This window comes from Giraffa tippelskirchi, chromosome 2, assembly GCF_054371585.1.
Source record: "Giraffa tippelskirchi isolate mGirTip1 chromosome 2, T2T-mGirTip1v1.2.pri, whole genome shotgun sequence".
Classification (NCBI taxonomy): Eukaryota; Metazoa; Chordata; class Mammalia; order Artiodactyla; family Giraffidae; genus Giraffa; species Giraffa tippelskirchi.
The window spans coordinates 110,799,814-110,824,491 of NC_137276.1; the positions used below are offsets into that span (position 1 = coordinate 110,799,814).

General features: G+C 46.2%; 1 protein-coding gene and 1 long non-coding RNA gene across 23 annotated transcripts in view; one reads left to right on the plus strand and one right to left on the minus strand.

Annotated features, from left to right (window-relative positions):
* Positions 1-7,096, plus strand: part of PCNT (pericentrin) — a 106,451-nt gene extending 99,355 nt beyond the window's left edge. For all 22 annotated transcript variants that reach the window (XM_081570242.1, XM_081570243.1, XM_081570253.1 and 19 more), the window contains 5 exons: positions 708-940; positions 2,690-2,766; positions 3,825-3,954; positions 6,132-6,259; positions 6,705-7,096. In XM_081570242.1, the coding sequence (XP_081426368.1) occupies positions 708-940; positions 2,690-2,766; positions 3,825-3,954; positions 6,132-6,259; positions 6,705-6,748 (612 nt within the window). In that variant the 3' untranslated portion in view covers positions 6,749-7,096. The remainder of the gene's footprint in view (positions 1-707; positions 941-2,689; positions 2,767-3,824; positions 3,955-6,131; positions 6,260-6,704) is intronic.
* Positions 7,097-23,537: 16,441 nt separating this feature from the next.
* LOC145538324 (uncharacterized) lies at positions 23,538-24,534 on the minus strand. The gene is made up of 2 exons (XR_014076783.1): positions 23,902-24,534; positions 23,538-23,658 (listed from the first exon to the last, which is right to left on the minus strand). It is a non-coding gene; the product is annotated as an uncharacterized LOC145538324 (long non-coding RNA).
* Between the last annotated feature and the right edge of the window lie 144 nt (positions 24,535-24,678).

Below are 24,678 nucleotides of genomic sequence, written 5' to 3' on the forward strand. Positions count from 1 at the left end.
AGTCGATAGACACGCATGGTCATCACGTGAGGGCCACTCTTGGGGCTGTACTTGATGTGGGTTTGATGGGTATAAGACCACAAGTGTAAGACAACATGTATCCCCCTCGCCAGTGTCGTGCAGAGTGTTTTTACTGCCTTACAGAGCCTCCAGGCTCCACCTGTGGTGCCTCTGAAGATCCTGGGTTGGGTGAAACCCCTGAAGCCTTGAACCTCGGGCCATCATGTCTGCAGCCTGAGAAAACCCTCGGCCCGCAGTTCTTGCAGCGTTTCTGGCCATGAGGCCCAAGCTGTGGGCCTCTCGAGGGAAGCCCCGTCAGGATACGATGCCAACCTCTGCCCCTGACCTCAGGATTCCCACAGCCTCCCCTCCCTGGACGCCCACGGGCCTGGAAGCAGAGCACCTGCCCCCAGTCTGGTCCATGCTTGGTGGTTGATTCCTGGGGCCCTCAGGCTCCTCCAGTGCTGGCGAAGCGACATCTGCTGTGCATTCTGTCTGATAAACCAAATGGAACTCTGAACATAAGGCTGTTTCTGGTCACAGATGGCGTGGGAGCCAACTCCTGTGATAATTTTCTGAGGAGAAAGTCTGGTTCTTTTAAAGCACCTGGTGCAGCAGCTCTGCTGTGGAGACTTCTGAGGAGGTTGTCTGAGGAGGTTGTCTTTGTCCTGTGACCAAGTTTCACTGTTTTTTTTTTTTTCTTTTAGATGGAAAAGTTGTACCTGCGTTATTTGAGAGCAGAGAGCTTTAGAAAAGCCCTGATTTATCAGAAGAAGTATCTTCTGCTGCTCATTGGTGGCTTCCAGGACTCTGAACAGGAAACCCTGTCCATGATCGCCCACTTGGGGGTGTTCCCTTCCAAAGCAGACAAGAAGGTGGCGGAGTCCCGCCCCTTTACCAGGTTCCGCACGGCCGTCAGGGTGGTGATCGCTGTCTTAAGGTACTGCCTGTCTGCTGGTGTGAGGTCCTTCGGTCTTTTAAACTCTACAGTTGTTTCCTCTTTTAAGATGAATGACATTTGAGGCCTTCAAATGTCAACGACCTTTATCTTCTGGAAATCATGGTGTGCAGAGCTACACCTTCTAAGACAGAAGGTGTAAGGCTGCCTTTTTATTACAAAACAAAGCCTTCCCCTTAATGGGGCTCTTGTGATAACAGTCTGATCATGCTTAAAATGGTATTTCACTTCTTTGAATTTCAGTTTCTTATATTTTAGTCAAATCCGTGTTACATAAAGGTCGCCATGTGCACAGGAAGACATGTCCCCCCCAACCCCGCCAGGGTGGCTCGTTCCAGCCCTCCCTGTAGACAAGCTCTGAGCCTGTGCTGTGGGCAGGGGGTACCCCTGCCTCTGAGTGTCCACCTACCTGGCCCTGCCCAGCCTCCAGTGTGTGTGCAGGAGCCACTTTTGGAGTGGGGTGGACTCCCTGGTGTGACGACAAGAAATTTTGACTGTTTCACAATTAACAGCGATGAAAATCTATTTCATTTTATAATTTTAGTATCTGCTGTAATTTCTAAAAACGTCTATTCTACTAAGAACTGTGCATCTGTGTCTGCTCTGTGTTGCCCACGGAGGTGCCCCTTCCAGGCCATCCTCACCGTCTGCAAGAAGGGGTGCCATGGGGTGGGCAGGGCACCCTTGGCTCTTTCCTGGACTGTGTGCGAAGGTCAGGGGGTTGCAAGGCCCTCAGAGATGCAGCACCCCAGCCCATTCAGCTACACACCTGCTGGGAGCCCCCGTGGGGGTGGGGGCCTCCCCCTGCCTCCCTGCCAGTTCTTCTGAGGGCAGACCGTCCACCCACCTGACTGTCACTTTGAAACACATCTGTCCTATATTTGTGGAGAGCCCACCCTGGGCCAGGAAGAAGGTCACATGTGGGTGGGGGTGGCCAGATGGTCCCTCTTCCGGTCAACACCCAGCGGTGACTCGCAGCCTTGGGACTCAGCAGCAGCAATGCTGCGGGGGCGCTGCCAGGGGTCATCAAGGAGAGGGGTCTCAGGGCCCGCACACCGCTGCACCTCTGGTTCCCATGAATGGATAGATGCATGGAGAGCGATAGGCCATCAAGTGCGTGGAAGAGGGCGCAGCGAGCCAGACAGACCCGGAGCTGGCGGGGCTGGGAGCACAGGGCGGGGCGGGGCTGTGATTGGAAGGGCTGGGAGTGGGGCGGGGCCTGGGGAGGTGCTGGCGACTGCCTTGGGGTTGGGGGGTTGGGGGGCGGGGCTGTGATTGGAGGGGCGGGGTGGGGAGCTGGGCTGGGAGTGGCCTGGGGAGGTGCTGCCGGGGTGGGGGCTGTGCTCTCACTACAGGGTCTGCTACTGCTGCTGCTAAGTCGCTTCAGTCGTGTCCGACTCTGTGCGACCCCATAGATGGCAGCCCACCAGCCTCCGCCGTCCCTGTCCCTGGGATTCTCCAGGCAAGAATACTGGAGTGCGTTGCTATTTCCTTCTCCAGTGCATGAAAGGGAAAAGTGAAAGTGAAGTCGCTCAGTCGTGTCCGACTCTTAGCAACCCCATGGACTGTAGCCTACCAGGCTCCTCCGTCCATGGGATTTTCTAGGCAAGGGTACTGGAGTGGGGTGCCATTGCCTTCTCCACTACAGGGTCTGGTTGGGGCTAAATGTTCTTGGTTATTTAAACCCCGGCTTTGCTCTAGTTTTCACTGTTTTTCTTCCTTTTTTTGTAGATTACGCTTTTTGGTTAAGAAGTGGCAACAAGTAGATGGCAGAGGAGCCCTAGCACCAGGCCAAGCACTGCTCCCAGGTACGACCCCAAATGTTTCAGTAGCGGGGTTCCTTCTCAGTGCCACTGGGAAGACACAAAGCACAGTGAGAAACTAGTGACTCAGCCAATACACTTGTCAGGAGGCACAGGGATTTTGAGGGAAAATGGTTTTTGGGCAACAAACACAGGTTTTTATAGTTAATGTTTATGAAGAAAGTGGTTCAGAGGAGCATGACAATGACTAAAGGATACGAAATGCTGAATGTATTGACTAATAGCTTATTTTCAATAAAAAGTCTTTTCTATTCTCTAAATGGAGTGACGTTCTACTGCACTCAGGGAGCATGGCTGCCTCCTTTGTTGCAGTCCCGTCCAGTCTGCAGTTGTCCGCTGCCACATCTGACCAGCCAGGCCCAGGTGTAGCCAAGCCGCCTGGGCCATCTGCAGTGGTCAGCGCCCTGCATGGCCACTGGGCTTTCCTAGTGGTGCCCGTCAGCTTAGACTTCCATGCGTGAATCCTCACATCTTGAAGTCAGATGGCTTCAAGGTTCTTCAGGAGGTTCTCCCACACCCCCTGCCTCTGATGAACCTGTTGGCCTCCAGGTTTCTGCGTCTCTCACTGCTCAGAGCTGGGTGCGGGAGATCCACCCCAGGCCACTCGGCACCCCCCTCTCTTCCTCAGGGTGCTGAGCCCTCCTCCAGGGTACTGCCCACCCAGATGCAGACAGTCAGGGCTAATGAACCTGTTGGCCTCCAGGTTTCTGCATCTCTCACTGCTCAGAGCTGGGTGTGGGAGACCCACCCCGGGCCATGGGTGCCCCCCTCTCTTGCTCAGGGTGCTGAGCCCTCCTCCAGGGTACTGCCCACTCAGATACAGATGGTCAGGGTCTGCCTTGCAGGAGTGAAATGCAGGTGCTCAAAACTCAGGTTCCTTTTTGAGGTTTTTTTTAATACAGTTTTTATAATGAATACTTTTAAAATGTCTTGAAATTGTCATGCAGGCTCTTAAAAGCTTGTAAATTTTAAATTTTGGTGGATGAGCCTTTACTAAAATGCATTTTTCTCTTCTTAATCCCTTTGTTGTTAAATATTTCTAGGGGAAGGATTCCTGGTACCACGGCGGCAGCAGTTTCCACCTGTTACCCGTGAATCCCCACCCACCCGGGACGTGTCTTCCAGCCAGGCCAGGGACCCTATGCCAAAAGCATCCCCACGCAGGAGGGAAAGGTGAGCAGAGGAACCTCAGCTGCTTTTCCACTACAGGGTCTTAGCTGTCGGCAGGGGCAAGTCTGCAGAGAACAGGGCCTTGCACAGAAGTGTTCCTGGGCAGATTTGTGTGAGTGCCCAGGTCCACCTCCAGTGGAAGGGCCCCTGGGCATGTGAACCCCCACACACATGCACGCACTCACACACACACACACACACACACACACATGGAAGGCTTTGGTGTTGGCTTTACTTAATCTCTTTTCTTTGGGATTTGGGGGTTTTCACACATGTAATATGTCTTTATACTTAAGACTCACTTGGCAAGTAAGATGTTAGAGTGATAATGTTCAACATCTGTAAGTTATTTGGGGGAATAAGTGTTTTCAATTAGGCCTTGTAGTTAAATGGTAGAGCATAATCCTGTTTAAAAATTCAAGTGAGAAGAATACATTTGAATCAGTTCTAATGAGGTGGATGAAACTGGAGCCTATTATACAGAGTGAAGTAAGCCAGAAAGAAAAACACCAATACAGAATACTAACACATATATATGGAATTTAGTAAATCGGTAAAGATAACCCTGTATGCAAGACATCAAAAGAGACACAGATATATAGAACAGTATTATGGACTCTATGGGAGAGGGCGAGGGTGGGATAATATGGGAGAATGCCATTGAAGCATGTAAATTATCATATGTGAAACTAATCGCCAGTCTAGGTTCGATGCATGATACAGGGTGCTCGGGGCTGGTGCACCAGGATGACCCGGAGGGATGGGATGGGGAGGGAGGTGGGAGGGGGGTTCCGGAAGGGGAACACATGTACACCCATGGTGGATTCATGTCAATGTATGGCAAAACAAATACAATATTGTAAAGTTAAAAAATAGATAAATGAACTAATTAAAAAAAAAAAAATTCAAGTGAGGAAAGGTTTCCCTGGTGGCTGGGGTGGTGGGAGCTGTGATTCTGTGAGACTGTCACGTGCTGCGGCCTTGGGGGGGATCACATGGCTATGTGCTGTGGCCTTGATCATCTTCATGATTCGCACCCCAGTTTCCTGACCATGAGACTTCTCAGCCAAGCACTGCATGAGAGAGAGATGTGATTTCCATTTCCAGTTCTCCAGATTGACACATAAGTAGTAATAATTTTATTCAAATGCTCAAGTAGGATTACAAGTCATTTATTTCATTCTTTTGACTATGATCTCTCCAGTATTTTGAACCTACCCATGAGGTGGGTAGAAAAGCTCAGTTTGTGTCTGTAGTGTTGGATCTGCACTGGAGACTTGGGGAGGTGTGTCATCTGCTTTCTCTGCGAGTGCTTTCCTGGGACTCGGAAAGGAGCTATCAGAGCAAACACATCCACCTTAGCCCCTAGCCAGCAGGATGAAACACATTCGCCATCTCACTCCATGGCCTCTGGTTGGTGATGACACCTCCATTTGAACTGCGTGTTAAGAGTGTGACAATTTTGGGCATAACTGCCCTGACCGGAGGAGCCAGGCCCACAAGTATGGGCAGGCTGTTGTGCTAGAGGCTGTGTTTCTGCTCATGTGTGTCTCCACTGAGCATATCCTATCAGTGCATGTGGTCCCTCCAAGAAATGTGTTTTGAAAGTCGTGGCCCCTTGGTGAGGCAGAGTGTACAGCCATGTGAGCCTGTGAGGACCCAGAAGCCTGGTTCTGTTCGAGGAGGGCAGGGACTCTCAGTATGGCTGTGGCCCCCCTGGGCCCAGGCTGGTGCTCCTCTGAAAGAGTAAGTGGTGGCCAAGGCCTCTTGTATGTGGATGGTGCTTGGGTGAGTAAGATGCTCGCTGCCCTGGGAGGAAGTGGGCCATGATATAGTCATTGGAGGTCAGGAGGAAAGGCAGCCACATGAGGGATGCTGGGCTGAACCAGGTGGGATGCTAGGTAGACTTGTGTGTGAAGATTTAGTTAACTAAATAATACACAGTAGCTTTTAGTTGTCTTAAACTTGGAGACGTTGTAAAGAAGTTAGTTTTTAAAGGATGATGTAGCACTTTTTTTAAAGCCATACTTGCCCTTTGTGGTAAAGAAAAGATACGAAGATAACATCTAGTTTACCCTGTTTCCCACTAGTGTCCAGTCCCAGTGCCACTGTCTGTCACACTCCCTGCATTTTGTCTGCTGAGTTGACTTCTTGTTTGTCCCTTGGTTGTTTGTTTGAAGATCCAGTCCACCCCCAAATCCCAGATCAGAAAGATCCCTGACTGCTTCTCAAGATCCAGAGCATTCCTTGACAGAATATATTCACCATTTAGAAATGATCCAGCAAAGATTGGGAGGCATGCCATCAGGTAACCAAAGTCTTCTGTCTTCCCCCATGACCTGAGAGACCCAGGAGTGGTCAGTCGTGGAGGTGGGTGGGATCCAGCCTGGTCAACCTTGTTAGTGTCTGTCCCACTGACCAGCTGTCACTGAGGTATCAGGAGGAGGGTTGGGAGTGGAGACATCTGGGGGCTGGAGAGGGGTGAAGGGCACACCGTGTGGGGGTCATGGACTCAAGCACTAGATGGGCCTCCGGGCCTTCATCTCACACAGCCGTTATGCTATGTTCACAGGGTGTCGTTTGTTCAGAGTTTCTCAACCCTCATAATTTAAACTACTGCGCATCTTAATTGCTGTTCTTTTTTTCACCAAAAATAAGATTAATGCAATGGTAGTGTTTCGAAATTGTGAAATTCTTCTTAAAAGACGTGAAGCCTTCTGACAAATTGCTTCCTCATTTCTCTTTGTGTTCAGATTCCACTTCAAAGAAGTCCTGCTCCCAGAAGATTAAACAGTGAATAAAGTCCTGTGACAGTTTTGAGGAAGACATTTGATTTTCTGAGGGGAGCTTGTGCTGTGGCATGCTGAGTGCCAGCCCTGTGTCACCTGTTAGGTGTTCTCACCCTTACATTTTCCTGTGAAGCCTAATGGGGTATTTTCTTTGTAATTTAGCACATTTTAGCTTCTCATCTTGATGAGGTAGCCCCTTGGTTCTGTTTTGGTCATGCCTACATGCCTGCCTCCACAGAGGATAAGCAGAGGATGGCTTCCTGTTTATTTTCTTAAAGTGTACAGCTGGAAACTTGGTTTAAAACAAAAACATTAAAAAAACAACAATAAAATTAAAGCCCTGGTGTACTTGTGAATAGTCCTGTGTTTTGTTGTTTTGTTTAGTTTATCCAGTTTACTTTTATCACTGGCAAAAAAATAAAACTTAGAACTTCTATAGACTCCTGTCAATCAAAAAAACTCTCAAAGCCCTGGTAAGACAAATACCCATGTGCCTGTTGATTCACCTTGCTTGGGCTCTTATTTTATTTTTGTCAGACGTATTTATTTCTCATGATTATGATCTTTTTTATGTTTTACTCGTGCTCACCTGTACCTGGTGGTGATGTCCAGTCAAGTGTCCTTTACCCGAACATCCACTGTAAAGGTACATGTACAAGTGTCTCAGTGTGTTTCTAGGACCTTTCAACGTGGTGTTTATTCTGCTGGGCTTGGTTAAATATAAAACAACTTTTTCTAAGTCACTACTTACTTATTTTGGGGATGGATTTTTTTCTCAGTCTGCAACTTGGGTGCGTTTTCTGAGTACTGCCTTAGGTCACTGTTCTATGGTCGTCCTACCTTTTCCACTCAGTCCTCATTCTTCTGTTTGGTGTTGCTGAAGCCAAAATCTTGACCAGCTCCAGAAGCAGGAATCCAAGAAAATGGCCTTTCACTCTCAACATCCAGAAGAATGACAGTTGAAATTGATGATCAAATACTGAATAAATAAATATCCATGTACATCAGTGTTAAGCTAATGAGGGAGGGAGTGGGCTCATAACCACCATCACACCAGCTTGTTACCATGGGGGTTGATAATTAAAAAGAACACAGGTCACCCCTGCTGATGAGGGAGATTCTTCACAGTAAAGCACCAGCTTATTAATATAGAGGGAGAGATAGATACAGTTCTTCCCTAAATAATCAGTTCACATTAGGTTCATCAGTCAGTTCAGTTCAGTCGCTCAGTCGTGTCTGACTCTTTGCAACGCCATGAATCGCAGCACGCCAGGCCTCCCTGTCCATCACCAACTCCCAGAGTTTACCCAAACTCATCCAGCCATCTCATCCTCTGTCATCCCCTTCTCCTCCTGCCCCTAATCCTTCCCAGCATCAGGGTCTTTTCCAATGAGTCAACTCTTCGCATGAGGTGGCCAAAGTATTGGAGTTTCAGCTTCAACATCAGTCCTTCCAATGAACACCCAGGGCTGATCTCCTTTAGGATGGACTGGTTGGATCTCCTTGCAGTCCAAGGGACTCTCAAGAGTCTTCTCCAACAGCACAGTTCAAAAGCATCAATTCTTTAGCGCTCAGCTTTCTTCACAGTCCAACTCTCACATCCATACATGACTACTGGAAAAACCATAGCCTTGACGAGCCGGACCTTTGTTGGCAAAGTAATGTCTCTGCTTTTTAATATGCTATCTAGGTTGGTCATAACTTTGCTTCCAAGGAGTAAGCGTCTTTTAATTTCATGGCTGCAATCACCATTGCCATCAACAGTTCCTAAAACCAAGGGGACGTTCCCCTTCATGGTGCAGGGGCCAAGGAGTGTCCACTATGACCCTGGGGCACAGTCTCCTGCAAGGCAGATGTCACGTGGGAAGTAGGGGGGACGTCCAGAGTAGCAGTAAGGTGGAAAGGGAAGTGCCCTGTACCCATACATCTTCCTTCCATCACATGGGCCTGGTTTTCCGGGCCTCACTTAACCGGTTGGGTGACCAGCACTGTCCTTCCTAAAAGATCTGAGCCCTCAACAGTCTTGTTTCTAGAGGACTTCCTTTCTTACACAGTCAAACCTGGAAGTACTGAGTACAGGAGGTGTCCCTGGAGATAACAAGTTACAGGTACAGGTTTCACTGTGCTCATGCTGTGCCAGCCCCCAGGCTTCCCCTCAGTGATTGGGTCACTTACACCAGCCGATGCAGGAACCCCCATCCCTGCTGGTTCAGAGGAACCACTGTCCAAGCACAGCAGAGCCCATGGATAGAGCAGAGTCACGGATGGAAAGCAGGAACTCCCCCAGGATTGTCTGACATAGCAGTAAGAGAGGCATGTCCCACCTTCTGTGGCCCCAGGCTGATATATGCGGCTGCGGGAGAAACGGCCATAAGTGGGTCAGCAGAAGGGAGGCCTTCTCACCATCAGTAGCTGAGCTGCACCTGGGTGATATCAAGGAATCCTGGGGTCATGAGCCTAGCATGTACTTTTTTTTTTTTTTGCTGTTAATGCTAATTTTTTTAAAATTAGTTTATTTATCTATTTTTTAACTTTACAATATTGTATTGGTTTTGCCATACATTGACATGAATGCACCATGGGTGTACATGTGTTCCCCTTCCAGAACCTCCCTCCCACCTCCTCCCCATCCCATCCCTCCAGGTCATCCCGGTGCACCAGCCCTGAGCACCCTGTATCATGCATAGAACTAGCATGTACTTTTGCTGTGAGAAGAATTTTCTGTCAGAAGCAGTGATGGTGAGCAAGGAATTTGGGAAGTCCCTAGAGGATTCCCAGCAGGAACAGCAGGTTCATCTGCAGAACAGGAGAGGACCAGGCCCAGGGACTCCCAGCAGACATTCCATGGGACCCTTAGAGAGCTGTTCATGCCATAACTCTCACCTTCTCGACCTGCTTGCATCATCTTGTTCACCGCCGCCTCTCCATCACCACCCAAACGTCCTGCAGTACAGTTCTGACACTACCTAAGTTCAGCATGGAGTCCCCAGGCAGCCCACACTTCTGCCTGGCCAGCTATAAGCTTGCCTGAGCATCAGAGCTGCAGATCTTTGTCTAGGTCTCACTCAAACCCAACAGCCTATGGCTTAGTCAGTAGGCTGGAGCAGCAGCCAAGATGTGGTCACGGAAAAGTCCACATGCACCAAACCTAGGCCTCTCTTAGTTGTGGGCTCCGCAGGGTATCTTTGACTACTTGTCTTTCATTCTGGAAGGGAAACCATGATAGTCCACAGACCACAGATTTTTCAAGGAATTTAGCTCTCACCATCCAAGGCATCTAGGGTACTACTTCCTGCTCACTAGGACCAATTACTATGATATGATGATATCTAAGCAAAGACCCTAAGGTAAGGCAGGGAAGTTGTCCCTGCCCACTGAGGAAAAATGACTAGGGAACCTAAAGGTAAAAGTTTTCATGATTGCACCTGGGACATTCCATCACCTCTGGACTCCACCAAAAGTGTATCCCAAAAAAGCTAGAGAAGTACAAGCAATAAAACTAGATGTAAACAGCAGCCTTCCACTGAAAATCAGAAACAGTATGGTCTCAGCTCAGGCTGCTATGACAAAATACCACAAACTGGGTGGTGTATAAACAATGGAACTTTGTCTCAGAGTTCTGGAGGCTGAAAGTTCAAGATCAGGGTGCTGGCAGGGTGGCTTCTGGCGAGGGCCCCTTCTGGTTGCAGACAGCTGACTATTCCTCGTGTCTTCACATGATGCAAAGCACAGACGGGAGAGAGCGCTCTCATGACCCTTGTAAGGGCACTAACCCCGTACTGAGGGCTTCACCTCACGGCCTCATCTGCCCCCAAGAGCTTCCACCTCCCGCTGCCATCCCACTGTGGGTAGGATTTCATCACAGGAGGCTTGTCCATCACCAATGCATACAGAGCTGGCCTGAACAGACCCTGGAGGCATACATGAATGACTCAGCAGGTGGTCAGACTCGAGGTGCTGAATCTTCCTCCTACCTCATGTCTCCTCTTCAGGCTGCATCTGTGGTCTCAGGGTACGTTCCCTGTGACCAGCTGGCAGAACAGGAGGAAGCACAGGTTTGTTCTGCAGATGGATCTGCAAGAGTGCTAGTCTCAACCAAAAATAGACAGTTGTCACACACACACAGCTTGGGGCTGTGGAAGATTTCCTGTTGGCCAGCTTCAGATGGTGCATCGTGGCCCATTTTGTATGGAAAGAACGCTGACCTGAGTTCCTGATCCATAAGGTTTCCCTGAGTAGTTGCTTGTCCAGCTGGTTAACACTTGACAGAGCAAAGATTGCCAAGTGGTACCAAGGAAGTCTACAGGGCAGTAAGGAGACCTGCCTCCCACAAGACCCACTGTGGAAGTGCAGAAGGTGGACAAGATGACTTGCCTGTGGGTGTCACTCAGCTTCTTTCTTCAAGTGGCAGCAACCAGACCTCTCACCAAGGCCTCCTGGCTTCTTCCTGGCATTCTTCTCAAGGCTTGAACTGCCAACAGCAAAGGCCAATGCTGAGCCCTTCATGTGGTGAGCTGGTTCCCACCATTAGGGAGGAGGAAGTGATTGGTTCTACCAGGAACAGACACCATCCAGGTGTGGCTTCAGCACCCCTGTCTGCAGTGCATCTGCTGACACCAGTATCTGTGGACCTGGAGATGTTTCACTTGTTGCTGTAGCTCTACGTGACGCTGCCCCTTAGAAGCAGGCATACTTTAAAGCAATAAAAGTGCAGGATGAGCTCAAACATAGAATCCACTGGTCTTACATGTTGTAGGAAGTCACCAAGAAGACATGACTGCTGATTGACCTGTGAGTTGGCCCTGGGCTGTCAGAGGCTCCCCCTGATCCTTGGGATGTGCATTCTGCTTGCCTTCTCCACACTAGAAGCTGCCCCAAGGGCACAGCTGGGAGAGAGCAAGGTGGTGGTGAGACCATATGAAGGTGTGCATGACTGAACCCAGCTCAGGCCTCTGTATAAGCTCTTAAGATTCTGGTGGATGCACCTAATAACAAAAATAGACACAAAGAAAACTATGGGCCAGTATCACTGATGAACATAGATGCACAATTCCTCAACAAAATTCTAGCAAACAGAATCCAACAACATATTAAAAAGATCATACATCATGACCAAGTGGGCTTTATCCCAGGGATGCAAGGATTCTTCAATATTTGTAAATCAACCAATGTGATATACCACATTAACAAATTGAAAGATAAAAACCATATGATTATCTCAATAGATGCAGAAAAAGCCTTTGACAAAATTGAACATCCATTTATGATAAAAACCTTCCAGAAAGCAGGAATAGAAGGAACATACCTCAATATAATAAAAGCTATATATGACAAACCCACAGCAAACATTATCCTCAATGGTGAAAAATTGAAAGCATTTCCCCTAAAGTCAGGAACAAGGCAAGGATGCCCACTTTCACCACTACTATTCAACATAGTTTTGGGAGTTTTGGCCACAGCAATCAGAGCGGAAAAAGAAATAAAAGGAATCCAGATAGGAAAAGAAGAAGTAAAACTCTCACTGTTTGCAGATGACATGATCCTCTTCATAGAAAACCCTAAAGATTCTACTAGAAAATTACTAGAGCTAATCAATGAATATAGTAAAGTTGCAGGATATAAAATTAACACACAGAAATCCCTTGCATTCCTATACTCCAATAATGAGAAAACAGAAAGAGAAATTAAGGAAACAATACCATTCACCATTGCAACAAAAAGAATAAAATACTTAGGAATATATCTACCTAAAGAAACATAAGACTTATATATAGAAAACTATAAAACACTGATGAAAGAAATCAAAGATGACACAAACAGATGGAGAAATATACCGTGTTCATGGATTGGAAGAATTAATATAGTGAAAATGAGTATACTACCCAAAGCAATCTATAGATTCAATGCAATCCCTATCAAGCTACCAATGGTATTTTTCACAGAACTAGAACAAATCATTTCACAATTTGTACGGAAATATAAGAAACCTCGAATAGCCAAAGCAATCTTGAGAAAGAAGAATGGAACTGGAGGAATCAACCTGCCTGACTTCAGGCTCTACTACAAAGCCACAGTCTTCAAGACAGTATGGTACTGGCACAAAGATAGAAATACAGATCAATGGAACAAAATAGAAAGCCCAGAGATAAACCCATGCACCTATGGACACCTTATCTTCGACAAAGGAGGCAAGAATATACAATGGACAAAAGACAATCTCTTTAACAAGTGGTGCTGGGAAAACTGGTCAACCACTTGTAAAAGAATGAATCTAGAACACTTCCTAACACCATACACAAAAATAAACTCAAAATGGATTAAAGATCTAAACGTAAGACCAGAAACTATAAAACTCCTAGAGGAAAACATAGGCAAAACACTCTCTGACATAAATCACAGCAGGATCCTCCATGACCCACCTCCCAGAATATTGGAAATAAAAGCAAAAATAAACAAATGGGACCTAATTAAAATTAAAAGCTTTTGCACAACAAAGGAAACTATAAGTGAGGTGAAAAGACAGCCTTCAGAATGGGAGAAAATAATAGCAAACGAAGCAATAGGCAAACAATTAATCTCAAAAATATACAAGCAACTCCTGCAGCTGAACTCCAGAAAAATAAATGACCCAATCAAAAAATGGGCCAAAGAACTAAACAGACATTTCTCCAAAGAAGACATACAGATGGCTAACAAACACATGAAAAGATGCTCAACATCACTCATTATTAGAGAAATGCAAATCAAAACCACAATGAGGTATCATTTCACACCAGTCAGAATGGCTGCTATCCAAAAGTCTACAAGCAATAAATGCTGGAGAGGGTGTGGAGAAAAGGGAACCCTCTTACACTGTTGGTGGGAATGCAAACTAGTACAGCCACTATGGAGAACAGTGTGGAGATTCCTTAAAAAACTGGGAATAGAGCTGCCATATGACCCAGCAATCCCACTGCTGGGCATACACACTGAGGACACCAGAACTGAAAGAGACGTGTGTACCCCAGTATTCATCGCAGCACTGTTTACAATAGCCAGGACATGGAAGCAACCTAGATGTCCATCAGCAGACGAATGGATAAGGAAGCTGTGGTACATATACACAATGGAATATTACTCAGCCATTAAAAAAAAAAAACATTTGAATCGGTTCTATTGAGATGGATGAAACTGGAGCCCATTATACAGAGTGAAGTAAGCCAGAAAGAAAAACACCAATATAGTATACTGATGCATATATATATATGGAATTTGAAAGATGGTAACGATAACCCTATATGTGAGACAGAATAAGAGACACAGATGCATATAACAGTCTTATGGACTCTGAGGGAGAAGGTGAGGGTGGGACGTTCTGGGAGAATAGCATTGAAACATGTATATTATCATATGTGAAACAGAACACCATTCCAGGTTCGATGCATGAGACAAATGCTCAGGGCTGGGGCAATGGGATGACCCAGAGGGATGGGATGGGGAGGGAGGTGGGAGAGGGGTTCAGGATGGGGAACACATGTAAACCCATGGCTCATTCATGTCAATGTATGGCAAAAACTACTACAATATTGTAAAGTAATTAGCCCCCAACTAAAATAAATAAATTTATTAAAAACAAAAAACAAAAAACCATATGATTATCTATCTCAATAGATGCAGAGAAAGCCTTTGACAAAATTCAACATCCATTTAGGATAAAAACCCTCCAGAAAGCAGGAATAGAAGGAACATACCTCAACATAATAAAAGCCATATACGATAAACCCACAGCAAACATTGTCCTCAATGGTGAAAAATTGAAAGCATTTCCCCTAAAGTCAGGAACAAGACAAGGGTGCCCACTCTCACCACTACTATTCAACATACTTTTGGAAGTTTTAGCCACAGCAATCAGAGTAGAAAAAGGAATAAAAGGAATCCAGATTGGAAAAGAAGAAGTAAAACTCGCACTGTTTGCAGATGACATGATTCTCTACATAGAAAACCCAAAAGACACTACCAGAAAATTACTAGAGCTAATCAATGAATATAGCAAAGTTGAAGGATATAAAATTAACACACAGAAATCCTTTGCATTTCTATATACTAACAATGAGAAAGCAGAAAGAGAAATTAAGGAAACAATTCCATTCACCATTGCAATGAAAAGAATAAAATACTTAGGAATAAATCTACCTAAAGAAACAAAAGACCTATATATAGAAAACTATAAATCACTGATGAAAGAAATCAAAGATGACACAAATAGATGGAAAAATATACCATGTTCATGGATCAAAAGAATCAATATAGTGAAAATGAGTATACTACCCAAAGTAATTCAATGCAATCCCTACCAAGCTACCAACAGTATTTTTCAGAGAACTAGAACAAATAATTTCACAATTTGTATGGAAATACAAAAAAACCTCGAATAGCCAAAGCAATAGTGAGAACATAACTGAGGAACCAACCTGCCTGACTTCAGACTATACTACAAAGCTACAGTCATCAACACAGTATGGTACTGGCACAAAGACCGAAATATAGATCAATGGAACAAAATAGAAAGCCCAGAGATAAATCCACATACCTATGTACACCTTGTCTTTGACAAAGGAGGCAAGAATATACAATGGACAAAAGACAATCTCTTTAACAAGTGGTGCTGGGAAAACTGGTCAACCACTTGTAAAAGAATGAATCTAGAACACTTTCTAACACCATACACAAAAATACACCCAAAATGGATTAAAGATCTAAATGTAAGGCCAGAAATTATAAAACTCCTAGAGGAAAACATAGGCAAAACACTCTCCGACATAAATCACAGCAGGATCCTCCATGACTCACCTCCCAGAGTAATGGAAATAAAAGCAAAAATAAACAAATGGGACCTAATTAAACTTAAAAGCTCTTGCACAACGAAGGAAAGTATAAGCAAGGTGAAAAGACAGCCTTCAGAATGGGAGAAAATAATAGCAAACGAAGCAACTGACAAGAATTAATCTCAAAATTATATAAGCAGCTCATGCAGCTCAATTCCAGAAAAATAAATGACCCAAACAAAAAATGGGCCAAAGAACTAAACAGCCATTTCTCCAAAGAAGACATACAGATGGGTAACAAACACATGAAAAGATGCTCAACATCACTCATTATCAGAGAAATGTAAATCAAAACCACAGTGAGTTACCATCTCACACCGGTCAGAATGACTACCATCAAAAAGTCTACAAACACTAAATGCTGAAGAGGGTGCAGAGAAGAGGGAACCCTCTTACACTGTTGGCACTGCAAACTAGTACAGCCACTATGGAGAACAGTGTGGAGATTCCTTAAAAAACTGGAACTAGAACTGCCATATGACCCAGCAATCCCACTGCTGGGCATACACACCGAGGAAACCAGAATTGAAAGAGACACGTGTAACCCAATGTTCATCACAGCACTCTTTACAATAGCCAGGACATGGAAGCAACCTAGATGTCCATCGGCGGACGAATGGATAAGAAAGGAGTGGTACATATACACAGTGGAATATTACTCAGCCATTAAGAAGAATGCATTTGAATCAGTTCTAATGAGGTGGATGAAACTGGAGCCTATTATACAGAGCAAAGTAAGTCATAAAGAAAAACACCAATACAGTATATTAATGCCTATATATAGAATTTAGAAAGATGGTAATGATGACCCTATGTGTGAGACAGCAAAAGAGACACAGATGTAAATAACAGACTTTTGGACTCTGTGGGAGAAGGCAAGGGTGAGATGATTTGTGAGAATAGCATTCAGTTCAGTTCAGTTCAGTCCCTCAGTCGTGTCCAACTCTTTGCGACCCCATGAGCTATAGCATGCCAGGCCTCCCTATCCAACACCAACTCCTGGACCCCACCCAAACTCATGTCCATTGAGTTGGTGATCCCATCCAACCATCTCATCCTCTGTCGTCCCGTTCTCCTCCTGCCCTCAATCTTACCCAGCATCAGGGTCTTTTCAAATGAGTCAGCTCTTTGCATCAGGTGGCCAAAGTATTGGAGTTTCAGCTTCAACATCAGTCCTTCCAAAGAACACCCAAGACTGATCTCCTTTAGGATGGACTGATTGGATCTCCTTCCAGTCCAAGGGACTCACAAGAGTCTTCTCCAACACCACACTTCAAAAGCATCAATTCTTCGGCACTCAGCTTACTTTATAGTCCAACTCTCACATCCATACATGACTACTGGAAAAACCACAGCCTTGACTAGACGGACCTTTGTTGGCAAAGTAATGTCTCTGCTTTTTAATATGCTGTCTAGGTTGGTCATAACTTTCCTTCCAGGGAGTAAGCGTCTTTTAATTTATAGCATTGAAACATGTATATTAGCATATGTGAAGTAGATCACCAGTCCAGGTTCAATGCATGAGACAGGGTGTTCAGGGCTGGTGCACTGGGACAACCCAGAGGGATGGGATGGGGAGGGAGGTGGGAGGAGGGTTCAGGATGGGGGACACATGTACACCCATGGCTGATTCATGTCAATGTATGGCAAAAACCACTACAATATTGTAATTAGCCTCCAGTTAAAATAAATAAATGTACAAAAAAAAAAGCAACCCAAAAACTGGAAATAGAATTGCCATTTGACGCAGCAGTCCCACTACTGGGCATATACACTGAGGAAAACAGAATTGAAAGAGACACATGTATCCTAATGTTCATTGCAGCACTGTTTAGAATAGCTAGGACATGGAAGCAACCTATATGTCCATTGGCAGATGAATGGATAAGGAAGTTGTGGTACATATATGCAATGGAATATTACTAAGCTATAAAAAAGAATGCGTTTGTGTCAGTTCTAATGAGGTGGATGAAACTGGAGCCTATTATACAATGTGAAGTAAGCCAGAAAGAGAAACATCAGTACAGAATATTAATGCATATATATGGAATTTAGAAAAATGGTAACGATGATCCTATATGCCAGGCAGCAAAAGAAACACAGATATAAAGGACTCTGTGGGAGAAGGGTGGGATGATTTGAATGAATAGCATTGAAACACGTATATTATCATATGTAAAATAGATGACCAGTGCAAGTTGAGTGCATGAAGTAGGGCACTCAACGGCAGTACTCTGGAAAGACTCAGAGGGATGGGGTAGGGAGGGAGGTGAGAGGGGAGTTCAGAATGAGGGGACACATGTGCACCTGTGGCTGATTTATGTTGATGTATGGCTAAACCACCACAATGTTGTAAAGTAATTATCCTCCAATTAAAATAAATAAATTTTAAAAAGTTAAAATAAAAAGGATTCTGGTGGATGCAGAGAGTTATCTTCTGGCCACCCAAGACAAACCTCATCAGTTCCCTGCTTATCAAACCTGCTGCCTGCTGACCTGGAGAGTCTGCCTCTTCTTGGATCTCCCCTTGCCCTCATGTACAGGGGCTAGTTTATGAATCAGCATTACAGATCCCATCACTGTAAGCAGTGGAATGGCTAGCTGAATGCTTGCTTTCAGCACCAGCTTGGAAATCAGTCTTTCAAGTTGGAGGTAATGTTGCAGACTGGTGTGTGCCTTAAACCAGTAGTGCATATATCATCCCTTACAGCCAGACTGCAGGTGCCTGAAAATCAAGAGGCAAACTCTTCCACTGCAAGTGCAAGCTGGATTCTCTAGTTTCTTGATCACAGTTAAGCAAAGGAGTACCAAGATGCCCCGTGTGGGTCACGGGTTCACACATTCTTCCTTGAGTGTGGAGCAGCCCTACTCTCTCCACTACCCAGATAGTGACTTCTCCTTTTGCCTCCTGGTTCCTGGATTCAGGAACCCAGGGTTCCAAGACATCATCCGTCATTTACATCCAGTAGAACAGGGAGTGTTCCTTTTGGGGACCAGGACCTCTAACCCCGAAGAATCTAAACTTGGAGGACAGGAGGCACAAAGTTCCCCAGTAGACCATTGGGAGTGATCTTAAGTGGGGCCACTCCTGTTTCCACCTTTGGGTTTTAGACCCAGGTATCTTTCTTGTTGGGAAACGGTGCCATAGATGGCTCCCATCTTTGCAGAATATTACCTCCACCTTGACACTTCAGCTGTGCCTTTAGCTGACTGTCCCAGTGCTCTGTCAGGTAGCAGATCTGTGCTCACTGTACATCGTGCTGTGTAAAGTGCACCCTGCATTTCCTTTGCTGTAAGGTGGGATCCTGTGCCAGAGGAACTAACACTCCATAAGCCCTTGCTGGCTGACACTTGTGGACAGGAGGTCAAACCTATGTACGCCTTATGAATCTATTTCTGTGAAAACAAACTGCTGGCCCTTCCCGGATGGAAGAGTTCCAGCAGAGCAAACGGCTGGTTGAACTTCTCCGTGAAAGGAACCACATTGGGAGCTCCTCACTGGTCTCTTGCTGACAGGTTAGACCAAGCGAGCGCTTGGATCAGTTTTGGGCCCATAAATAGCCTCCAGCTCCATTACTTTGGTCATTCTGTCCTTGTACCCATCATGCCAGCACACAGGTTGCCAGTAAGAAATGCTGTCCAACATCAACTGTTAGAATTGCTGTCTGCTTGGTGATTTATTGTGTTTACAGGTGCCCTCTGGTGGCTCTAACATTTTATACCAAGGCCACTCTGCTTGGTGCCCATCCCAGTACGTCTTCTCATGTGCTTTCCTTGTCCCCAGTCACAGAGGTCACCCAGCACTGCCTTGTGTCTACATATATTCTCACCTTGGGCCACTCCTTACACACAAAAGTGAATGACAGGAGCTCTGCCCAGTGGGGGATATGTCTCCACTGCTGTCTTTCAAGGCCAGCTCTGCATGAGGCTGTAATGTAGCTGCTGTCCATTTTCATGCTGAACTCAGGTACCAAGTCAGGCTTAAAACTCTATATTAAAAAAACTAAGATCATGGCTATCCAGTTCCATCACTTCATGGCAAATAGAAGGGGAAAAGGTGGAAACAGTGACAGATTTCCTCTTCTTAGGCTCTAAAATCACTGTGGATGATGACAGCAGCCATTAAACTAGAAGACAGTTGCTCTTTGGAAGAAAAGCTATGACAAACCTAGACAGTGTATTAAAAAGCAGAGACATCACTTTGCCAAAAATTGTCCAGATAGTCAAACTATGGTTTTTTCCAGTAGTCATGTACAGACATGAGAGTTGGACCATAAAGAAGGCTGAGCGCTGAAGAATTGATGCTTTCAAACTGTGGTTCTGGAGAAGACTGTTGAGAATCCCTTGGACTGCAAGATAAAACCAGTCAATCCTAAAGGAAATTAACCCTGAATGCTCATTGGAATGACTGATGCTGAAGCTGAAATTCAATACTTTGGCCACCTGATGTGAAGAACTGACTCATTAGAAAAGACCCTGATGCTGGTAAAGATTGAAGGCAGAAGGAGAAGGGGGTGACAAAGGATGAGATGGTTAGATGGCATCACCACTTCAATGGACATGAACTTGGGTAAACTCTGGGAGATGGTGAGGGACAGGAACACCTGGTGTGCTGCAGTCCACGGGGTTGCAAAGAATTGGACATGACTTGGCGACTGAACACCGCCACCAAGCCAGTCCATCCAGGAACAAGGCTCAAGATGTTCCCCCTCTGTCCACGTGTCCTAAAGGCTTCCCCATATGGTCATAGGTGTGAAAGGAGAGAGGGGCTCTGATACAGCAGCAGTGGGTGCCCTGTGGGTCTGGGCCACCTATCCTGCACTCACCTGTGACCCCTGAACAGTCTCATGCTCAGTCTTGAACATTCTCCTTCCACCTAGTGGTGGATTGCTGCTGGGCCAAACCACCCTGATGACCTTGTGAGTTTGGCAGAACCCCCTAACAAGGCACTGTTTTGTCTGCATGGTCACTTGGTGTCCCAAGGCCAGATGTTCCATCCCTATCAGAGCACAGAAGCACACCAAGACTTTTTTTTCCCCTAAAAGGCAAATAATTCTCTGCTTCCAGGGGCATGGCAGAACCTAGGGTCCTGCTTCGTGAATCTTCTACTGAGATGTGCCAGAAACACCACATCATATCATTCCCCACCACCACCTGCTAGACTGTATGGCTGGGGCAGCACAACTGCTTGCATCACAGCCTTGACCAATTACAAAAACTTACTTTTCTGGGTTCTTCTCAAACCTGAAAGTCTTCCAAGTCACCTAGTATTTGGGCCAGAGCACTATTCATAGGTGTGGAATATGCCACTTCCAGAACCTGAAAAGACCCAACAGTATCTTCCTTTATTGATGGCTGAAGGTGCAAGATGAAATAATTGTCTCTGCCTTTTGGAAGGGATGCCCTAGGGCACCAATGACCACTGGATCCCTAAAAATGTTACAAATGTAGCAGGTGAATCTTCACAGGGTTTATCTGCTACTCTCTGGAGCACCTGTATCTTACCAAGGCCTCCAGCATCTTTGTAATATTATTGATGTAATGGAGCAGTGTGATGTTCTTCAGGATGGTGGTCTTTGGACTATAAGAGGGCAAGAGAGGTAACGTAGCCTTCAGGCAAAACTGCATCTGTGTTCCATGTGAATGTGAAATGGTTCTGATCCTTTTTTTCTGATGGGGACAGAAAAGAACACACCAAATCGGTAGCCACCTCCTGCATCTGACACAGAAGCTACTATCAGGGTTACCACTCGGTTGAGTTTGCAGTGTACTGCCATCCTCCAGGATCCAATTTCTGCAGGGATCATACTGGTGAATTTAAGATTTGGGGGACCACCATGCTGTATCCTTCAGATCCTTAAAAATGGCCCCCAGTTCCGCCACTGTCCCACCCCCAAAGGCTCTATGATCTTGACTGGAACAGATCAGTTTTAGAGGTTTCTGCTTGACTTTTCCTGTTGTGATAGCTCTAACCCTACAGGTCAGGGACCCAACCTGAGAGTAACGTAAACTGCCAAGTACATCAATGTCAATTATTCAGTTTGGGACAGGGGAAATGACCACCAAGCAGGTCCACAGAGCTGGTGGGCCTACTGTAAGCTGGACCTTGGGGAGGACTCCATTAATTATCTGCAGCCACTATGACAGGGGAGCCGTGATGATAATGCAGATGTCTGGATATCAAAGTCAATTCAGACTTTGGGTACATCAGTCTTCAGAATGTTTGGCTACCCACTTTCCCCCTGGGTGTAGTTATCAAAGGAAATGGCTATTGGACTCTGGAAAAGGACGTCAGGATTCATTTCTGTATGTACTTGTGGTATACTGCAGGGTCCTTCTTGGTATTTGGCCACCTCTTCAGTACCACATCTTAAAACCAGCTCAGCCCAGAAACTGGCTGTGGGATCCTGATTTTCCTAGTCATCCATCCCTAACTTTTTTCTGCTAGTATCTTCAACTGCCCATTTGTTTTGCCTCTAGGGATGCTGTGTTTTATTAACCATTTCTGCAACTGTCCACAGGTCAGGGTCCCTTGGCTGCCACTCAGATCTTGCTGGCCACTGAATTTGCAGTACTGACTTCTGTCAGTTACGAGCTCCTTCCTGGCCTCTTTTTTGCTAGGATCTTATCACTGCCCCCCCACCCTCCCCGTCTCCTCAAATGCTGTTCTAGAGCAACCTTTTCTACTGTCAGCTCTTGCCTACAGGGGTGAGCCACCACTGACTAGCGGGAATGGCCATGTGTGGGTATGCTGGCTGACACCTCCAATCTGGGCTCCAGCATCAACTGTCAGACATGTGAGTAAATGAACCTTCAGATCACTCCAACCTCCAGCCTTCAAGCTGTTTCAACTGAAGCCCCCGATGACGTAGGTCAATTCCACTATGCCCTGACCCTCCGCAACTTAGGATAATAAATGATTCTTGTTTTAAGCCACTAAGTGCGTAGTAATTTGTTATATAGCAATAGACATAGCATCACTTTACGAGTTTGCTACCAGTCTTTCCCTAGGTGTTAAACTCTGTATCTTAGAAGACTGGTCATAAGTCTTCTACCAACTTTACAGTCCAGTTTTCTTCTGATTTCTGCAGGGCTCATGCCGGTGAATTAAGTAAGGATGCTGGGGACCACCACTCATCAAACACACTTATAATCCAGCCCCACAAAAACTTTCCTAGCTCCTGGCAGTTGGCTGGTTCTTACAACCTGTCATGGACTAAACTGTGTCCCTGGAAAAGAGTATAAGTCCTAAACCCCGGGTACTCATGAATGTAACCTTATTTGGAAATAGGGTCTTCACAGGCGATCAAATTAAGATGAGTATTATAATTAGGGCAGGTAAAAATCCAATAACTGGTATCTTCAAAAACAGGAAATTTGGACACAGAAACAAACATACAGGGAGAAAGGCACATGAACATCAAGGCAGACTGGCACAATGCACCTACAAGCCAAGTAACACCAGATTGCCAGCAAACCACCAGAAGCTAGCAGAGGAATAGAAGATCCTTCCCTCACAGCCCTGTCACTTTGTTCTAACTTCCAGCCAACTGTTCTCACAGTTCCAGAACTGTGAGATAAACTTCTGTTAAGCCACCCAGTTAGTGGTACTTTGTTACTGCAGCTCTAGCAAACTAATGTTCTTTTGAGGGGAAGGGGGTTATAGTTCAGCTGAATTATACTAAGAAATAACCATAATTATATGCCTATTGTCCAACAGATTGGGGAGTGGAGTGCTAGGTTGGTAGGGAAAGGTGAGCCAGCCACATGGGCAGGCTCCAGAGGTTCAAGACAGTCGAGGGGGTAGTGTGGGATGAGGTGGCGGTGGGGGTGAGGAAATCTTTGAGGGCATCTACCCAGATTTCCCCAACCAGGATCCCAAACTTAGCAAAACAGAACTGTCTTGATTGAGTGTTTACCATCACAGAGACTCTTGGGCCTAGTCCTTGTCTTTATTGTCTCAATGCAGGAAATGAGGATTTCTTCTCATGCAATCAAAGAGACTCCATCACTTTCAATGGTCTATTGGTAGCCATCAGCTGTCCATTATTTTTCTGAAAAGCATCAGTAGTATTAAGGAATACTGGAGTGGGTTGCCATGCTCTCCACCAGGGGATCTTCCCCACCCAGGAATGAAACCTGTATCTCTTATGTCTCCTGCATTGGCAGGCAGGTTCTTTACCACTAGCAGCACCATTTATATGATGCCCACTTCCGTTATCTTTCCTTATAGCTAATATTTCCATCATAAAAAGGTCATTAGGGCATTCATTCACTTCACTGGTTCACACTCCTACCTCATCGCAGTTGAAAAATTAACTCTGGGCCAAGCACTGCCCATCAGAGGCCTTCAGTATTGGCCCAGTGGCCAGATAGTTCTCCTGCTAGCTCCCTCACCTAAAGGATATGACATAGGAAAGTGACCCTCAGCGTACAGTTGTGGGTACTCGCGTCCACCACAGTCCACTGCTGCACCAAGGAGACACACTTCCCGCGACAGTGCGCAACAGTTCCCTCTGGATTCTCGAGCGGGGGCGGGGGGAGGGGCGGGGGGAGGGGCGGGGGGAGGGGCGGGCTCAGTGCAGCTCCACTACCCAACTCCCCCAGGCTCCGCACGTCTGTAGTTCCTTTATGTCTGTCTTCGCACTTCCCAAGGTCACCGCACCGTCTGAAATTGCTGCTGGAGCTCCTTCCAAGGCTGTTTTGAAAGGCACTTGGGCTAACACACATGTCATAACGGGTCTATGAAGGAAGTCCAAATGGGCCCGGGGTGTCCGGCTGGCTCCTGGGAGTTGTGAAAAGCCTAACGAGTGAGGCCCACCCGTGCTGGGAAGAAAGCATGTGGACGCATTCCTCAAGAGCGGGCCCAGAGCACCCGGAAGCCTCAACGTCCTCCATCTCAGCTGCGCCCCACCGTACGCGCGGACTCCACACCAGTGGCCGCACTCTCAGCCGAGCCTGCGCTGCGGGCGGTTCGCGATCCAAGCCTCCCGCGCAGAGCCTCTCGGGAGTGACTTTCTCCCGGCTCAGTCAATGGAAGCCCGGGGCGGCTTCGCCGCGTCCTCGCGGCCAAT